Raw genomic sequence first — 6,362 nt, forward strand, 5'->3', positions numbered from 1 at the left:
TCGATTCAGACATAAATGTACGATCCCAGATTCCACCACAAAAATCAGGGGCAGGTCCTAGATCACTGAAGTGAACTGCGCGTTTTGGGAGTCAAGAACAGCCCTTGTAGCTTCTTTCGCGACTTGTCCACTCACGTAGTGATTGCGACACACAGGCATATACACTTCAGCCCCAGCAATAAGTTTGGTTTTAGTCTCGTCTGTCTTCCTCAGAGTAAACACAGCACGATTGCCACATACCTCACATCGGGCAGTAAGCTTTGTCACGGAGTCGGCAATGGGAATTATATCCAGAACTTGACCAAAGCTCCTTCTGCCAAAGCCCAAAAAATACAAATTTCGACAACTATCAGAAGTTAAACAAAGGATAAGATCATGTGAGGAGTGAGGACGTGAAAAATAAAGTGTACCTCAAATAGTCGCCATCCAATCCAGCAACTATTACCGTCTTCCCATCATGATCAGCAGCTTTGCTACAGAAATCGTATAGGTCTTCAAAAAATTGAGCTTCATCAATGCCAATCACCTCCAGCTGATGTATCATTGAAAAACTATTAGAGCATATGATGAAAAACTTACCTAAAATTTGGTGTAAATATTAAATGATTCAACTGCTACTCATATTCAACTTAACGCAAATGGTTCACATAACTAAATGAAACACAAGAATCAGAAATAAGAAAGTACTTTTTCATAGGCTTCAGCGCCTAGCTTTTCTCTTAATGACGATAAAACAGCTAATGGCAAGCATGGCAACTTTTCTCCATCATGTGTCACAATAGAATCTAGCTCATACCTAGTATCCGTGTTTGATTTTATTATTGCTACGTTTCTGCAAAATCATCACAAGTACAAATAAAAGCACCAACAATAATCAGGCAAAATTTATGACACAGAGTCAGTTTAGTTCCAATAGTTAAGCATGCATTTCTCTTGTGGGGTGCACGTGCATCACCACGAAGGCCACTACTCTTATGGAGGAATCCAACACCTATAATATACACACATAGAAAAGGTAATAGAATAATGCAGCTTGAGACAAAGCATAGTTACTGGGTTAGCACAACAACAGTGAGGTGCAATCAAGAAGCAGATTTAATGATTTATTGATAACATCTCGAGGTTTGATATTATTCGCCCGAGGTCTCAAACTTATTTCTTTCATGAAAATTGCAACCCAAAATCTTGATTGAGCAATCGGTAATCCTAAGCCAAATTAGAAATAGCTTCAACATGGTCGAAAAGGTCATATCCAACAGGAGGGGCAATTTCAAGGGTGTAAATGCTCAACTTTCCAAGACATGCCGATTCTGCAAAGACATGTTCACAAGATTCTTCAAACCGCATTATCTTATCCTGCACAAAAACTCAATCGCATATATCCTGCAATCATGGGATGTAAACTCAATTGCCCACCTCTTGAAGGATACCCCAAAATATGCCGACAAGAACCATAGACAAATATGATAAACATGTCCACAAAAATTCTAAATCAAAGACGATAAAAAGCTTTGAACTGTTGGATATAAATCAAGCAACAACCTGTCGTGCATTGTACACGGACCTATAAAGAGGTAAGAAACTTTGGTATCAAGTTGTAGATAGCACACCTTTTGCATACGAAAACACCACAAGTACAAGACTTTAAAGATCATTCTTAAATTAAATATTATATTAAATCTCAAAATAAGGAGTACATTAATCTCATCTAAGCACCCCACACATGAGCAGACTTAACTTAGCTCACTATACATATTGACAAGTCAAACTTAAAAGGTGCACTTGGGACATCAATCCCAACCTAAAATTAGTAAATTTCGGAACACACCCAACAAACGTGCCTTACCTAAGTTCGATCAACTACAAAACAAACTAATTAAAAATTTTAAAAAAAATTGTCAACCTGCCATTACTGCTTTCGGACTTCATTCTTTTAAGAAGAGTGGTAGTTTTTCCGGCAAACATTGGTCCCACGATCACGTGAATCTCTCCAGGAGCCCTTCCTTCGGAACAAAACTCTCGACTTTGACTAAAATTTGAGGGTTTTGAATAATTTGCAAGAGAATTTACCACAAAATGCGCGGGAAGAGAAATGGGATTCTCCAAAGGTTGAATCTTGCAATGAAAAATAGATCGTTGAGAGTGGAAACAAAGGGGAAAAGGCGAGGTAGTGGCCCCGGGAGGCTTGAAGAGTGATGGGCTGAGTGTAAGAAGTGATTTCATTTTTGATATCTTCAGCATATATGAATTAATGAAATGCTCTGCATATGTTTTGAATGGAAATTTTTTGAAAAATGGGGTTTGGGGGTTTTACAGGAGGAGGGTTTTCGAACATTGAAGGCCCGCTAAGGTTTAGGGTTGGATGGACGGAAGAAAACAATCAGACGGTGGGACCCACTGTGGAGCAAAGAAGGTAAATTTTTTATCCAATTTTATCTGCTGAATTGAAAATTACAATATTTTTCTTAATAAATAATAATTTTATTATTTTATTAATATTTAAAAAAAACAAAACGATAATATCATATTTTTTCAAATTTAATCAAATTAATCAATCAAATCAAATATTATATTAACTATCATTTTTATATATTTTATTATTAAAAAATATTACTTATCTACATACTATTTGCTTCGTACCACGAACCAAATCGTATCTTATTTTATTTTCGATTATCAATTATCAGTGAAAAATACGAGAGTCAAATGCTTTTGCAAGAAACCGAAAGACCCAAAAACAATTGGACCAGACAGCAGAACCTAAAGTGGCCCAAGTTCCAAACTCAGAGCAAAACACGGAGTATTATTTAACACCACAAAATGGAAGTGTAGAATACATCGAAGGAATACCCACTCACATTACTAATAAAATTCAAACCACTTCAAGTCATTTACAATTTCCAGGGAAAAACAGATTAGTTTTTTCCCTTCTATTTCTGGCCCTGATATTTGAGTTACAAAAGTAAACTCAGGTGACAGTTTTAACATTAAAACAAGTAGAGTTGCATCTTAAGATAATGAGAAAAGGGCTTTCGAGAAATGACAGCTCGCTTCTGACAACAATGGCTCGTGTTCCTTGCAGAATGGATCATGATGAACAACACCAACTCTTTTTATTTTGTCCATCTGTTTCTCGATCCCCATCTGCCCGTATGACTAATCTTTTCCCATTTCCTATCCGGCCAATTTCTTTATGTTTGAGTTCTTGAGATTGAATTACTTTCCTACTTAAAATGTTATAGATCTCTTTTACAACCATCTGAAAGGCAGAAGATACATTGGAGGAATCTAGAGCTGAAGTTTCTATGAAGAACAGACCCTGCGTCTCAGCCAAGGACTTGCCTTCAGCAGTTTTCACCTCCCGGGCATCTTTGAGATCAGATTTATTGCCCACTAATATAGTCACCACGTTCATGTCCGAATGGGCTGTTAAAAAAAGATATATAACATTATAACTCCAATAAGTATGCATGTCAATAAAGTATATCTCTAACAATACCAAAGCACAAAACAAAAACAAAAATGAAGTCCTAAAGGCCGCATTGTTTACTATGAAGTTCATTAAGCCATCTGCCAATGCTTTCGAAGGTCTGGCGTCTGCTAATGTCATAGACCAGAAGCGCTCCGACTGCCCCTCTATAATAGGCAGATGTAACGGCCCTAAATCTCTCCTGACCAGCCGTGTCCCAAATCTGTGCTTTAACTTCCTTCCCATTGATTATCATCTTCTGAGTCTGAAATTCCACTCCAATGGTAGATTTTGAATTAGAGTAAAACTCATCCCTGGCAAATCTAGCAAGCAAGTTTGATTTCCCAACAGCTGAATCACCAATCAAAACAATCTTGAAAAGGTAATCCTCAGTCTGTTCTACCTCATTATAAAAGGCCATCTTTTCACCCTTTAAAATTCTTAGCTACGAAACCATATCGAGTATTTGCTAACAAGAGAAGGATTTCTGTAGATATTTTAACACCGTTCAATATCAGACTTCACACAGTTCAAGATGTAGGATTGTGGATGTCGCCGGAGAACAATATGCGCAACTGTAAAGACCATCAGATAAAGCTCGTCAGGTAGGTAAAGTACATGTATAGGCAGCGGTCCAGCACTAAAATGCAAATGAGAAGAAAAATGTATAACAAAATAGTTGCATATATAAGACCACGATGAGTCAATTGCTCAGTACTCCACCCCAAAATAGCAGCTTTACTGGCAGCCACAGCTCCAGCCTTCAAGTAAACTCACACGATTCCAGATTCCAATTTGGTTCCCAAAAAACTAAGATATAAAGGCACCTGCAATACCAATCAAGCATTAAGAGCAAAGAATTTAATACAAATCTAGAATATCTCTGTAAAAGAAAGTGCATATTTGACAGTCAATATTACACACAGAAGAATAATTTTGTTGTTTGACGTAGTTCGTAACAATATATATATTCCTTGCCTAAGCATTTCTCAAATACACATAATTTATTGCACCAGTTATGCAAAAATCTCCAAGTACTTGCTCACACCAATACTCTTTCCTGTCTGTTTTAATCCTTCATATGCACGTAAATTGAAAGCTGTAACATTACATAAACACCGTGCATGGTCTGAATGTCGTGATGCATCAATGTTATTCATAGATATTCTAGAAAATGTTAATTATAGATATTCCAGTAAGAAAAAAAGCCGTATGCAACCTCAAAAGCATTTTAGGATATGATTATCCCCACAAATTATCTCTTGAAATTAAAACATAATAGCATAAACTCATTTAAATTTCCTACAATATAGCCTCCTTATGCTTATGACGGTAATAAAGATGATTTCGATAAAAACAAGTGATAACTTAGAAACAGAAGTTCTACAATATATATATATATATATAACTCTCAGGAACTATGGAGCAATCCGGTCAATAAGAGATGTTCTGCTTGCTTCAGTGTGATTTGGTATGAAAATCTACGAACACAGGTCCCATAAAAACAAATGAGAGATGGGTAAAATATGTAAACTTCTCACAGACATACAAACCACAGACGAACAAAAGGTTAAAACATTTTCTTGGCTGAGCTGAGATTCGGAGGAAAAAGTTCGCCAGCATTCATAGATTCAATCTGGTAGGTATAAATGTCCCACAGAATAATATGAACCTATCAACTTTACAACTGAATAACAACCTTTAACATAGAAAAAGACTATTTTTTTTGCAGCTATCGTAATCTTTTATAAACTGAAAGAACCTGCTTGAAATTTGGTAAGCGAGGTAATAAATAAAAGTTGTAAAAAAGGACCTTCGAATCTGTCTCCAATTTCAAAGAAGTGCGAAGTTCGTGTGAGTTTAAAAGAAAACTCCAATAAAAGTCAATTGAAATGCACGATGGTTTCCTTAAAAAACAACCTTTAGCTGCATAATATCAAAGCACGTTTTTATATGTTTGAGATCAAGAAACGGAAGCTTCAGAATTGGGTTAGAAATATTTCATTCGAATAATTTGTCGTTTCCAATCCAATAAGCCTATGTTTTATAACACATCAGTGATAAGATCTCCTCAGAAAATTATTGCGAAAATTTTGATATTTGAAGAGTTAAAGCCTTCTTGGAAGGAACAGAACCTAGCACGAAGCACAAAGATCTTGACATTTCTTCCACATCATTGCACCACGTAAAATTGTAAAGTGATAACGAAGTATTTGGAGATATTTGGACAACTCCTGACGCACGGTAATTCGAAAGCAAAAAACAGTTAACTTGGAGTGGTCTAAATTCTTTCCAGTACCTCTCAAACAGTCTTTAGTACATTAATAATTTGGAAAAGCGGGCACTCAAAATCTAAACGTCAAATCAATCTAAAACTTAAGCAGTAAATTCTATTATTCCCATAAAATTTGTATCTATCAACCAAAACAAATATATATATTCTAAATCCAAAAAAATCCAATCGTTTTCTGAATAATTCCGAATTTCCCAGAAAAATGAAAAGAAAATAAAAGCAGACACCTTGAACTTTATACATACAAAAAACGAAAACAAAAGTAGGCGACACGAAAACGGCATTCAACAGGAAAGACACATCCATATCAGAAATGGAAGGATAAGAAATGAAAAAGAGAGAAAAAGAAGGAAGCATGCCGACCCACTAGTTGAAACAAGGAATGCAACTCTTCTTCCCCTCAGCTTTCTCCAGCTCAATACACAACCATCAAATCGAAAAAGAGTAGAAATGGGAGAAACTAAAAATAAATTCAAATAACAGCTCAGGAGAACGACCAGGGCTAAGTTTGGAGATTTGACGAGAGGAAGAGGAAAACCCAGATTTACAGTTGAGAAGGCAACAGTCCCTCGGATGGGTCAACGAAATGGGCCTTCTCCT

At 36.2% G+C, this 6,362-nt stretch overlaps 2 protein-coding genes across 5 annotated transcripts; both read right to left on the reverse strand.

Moving 5' to 3' along the window:
* Positions 1 to 47: 47 nt before the first annotated feature.
* On the reverse strand, positions 48 to 2,393 carry LOC142521718 (thymidine kinase-like). Of its 2 annotated transcripts, XM_075624865.1 has the most exons (5): positions 1,417 to 1,879; positions 1,292 to 1,356; positions 688 to 832; positions 411 to 532; positions 48 to 313 (listed from the first exon to the last, which is right to left on the reverse strand). In XM_075624865.1, exons 1-5 carry the CDS (start codon positions 1,453 to 1,455, stop codon positions 58 to 60), a joined length of 627 nt encoding a protein of 208 aa, XP_075480980.1. In that variant the 5' UTR covers positions 1,456 to 1,879; the 3' UTR covers positions 48 to 57. The 2 variants fall into 2 exon arrangements, with proteins under 2 accessions (XP_075480980.1, XP_075480979.1); XM_075624864.1 differs by lacking the exons at positions 1,292 to 1,356; positions 1,417 to 1,879 and adding an exon at positions 1,904 to 2,393.
* A 451-nt stretch (positions 2,394 to 2,844) lies between these two features.
* Positions 2,845 to 6,362, reverse strand: LOC142521720 (ras-related protein RABA5a-like). Of its 3 annotated transcripts, XM_075624868.1 has the most exons (4): positions 6,122 to 6,362; positions 4,164 to 4,296; positions 3,551 to 4,044; positions 2,845 to 3,426 (listed from the first exon to the last, which is right to left on the reverse strand). In XM_075624868.1, the coding sequence occupies exons 3-4, from the start codon at positions 3,888 to 3,890 to the stop codon at positions 3,089 to 3,091; spliced, it is 678 nt and encodes a 225-aa protein (XP_075480983.1). In that variant the 5' UTR covers positions 3,891 to 4,044; positions 4,164 to 4,296; positions 6,122 to 6,362; the 3' UTR covers positions 2,845 to 3,088. The 3 variants fall into 3 exon arrangements, with proteins under 3 accessions (XP_075480983.1, XP_075480982.1, XP_075480981.1); XM_075624867.1 differs by having other exon boundaries at positions 3,551 to 4,296; positions 6,126 to 6,362; XM_075624866.1 differs by having other exon boundaries at positions 3,551 to 4,296.

This window comes from Primulina tabacum, chromosome 13 (genome assembly GCF_025594145.1).
Source record: "Primulina tabacum isolate GXHZ01 chromosome 13, ASM2559414v2, whole genome shotgun sequence".
Classification (NCBI taxonomy): Eukaryota; Viridiplantae; Streptophyta; class Magnoliopsida; order Lamiales; family Gesneriaceae; genus Primulina; species Primulina tabacum.

Excerpts from the sequence above, each read along its gene's own strand:
- LOC142521718 (XM_075624864.1), bottom strand. The coding sequence starts at position 2,241 with ATGCTGAAGATATCAAAAATGAAATCACTTCTTACACTCAGCCCATCA. Across the intron at positions 833-1,903 it reads TCCGAAAGCAGTAATGGCAG|AAACGTAGCAATAATAAAAT; the intron begins GTTGACAATTTT and ends ATGATTTTGCAG. Across the intron at positions 533-687 it reads GCGCTGAAGCCTATGAAAAA|CTGGAGGTGATTGGCATTGA; the intron begins GTACTTTCTTAT and ends ATGATACATCAG.
- LOC142521720 (XM_075624867.1), bottom strand. The coding sequence starts at position 3,890 with ATGGCCTTTTATAATGAGGTAGAACAGACTGAGGATTACCTTTTCAAG. Across the intron at positions 3,427-3,550 it reads ATGGCTTAATGAACTTCATA|CCCATTCGGACATGAACGTG; the intron begins GTAAACAATGCG and ends TTTTTTTAACAG.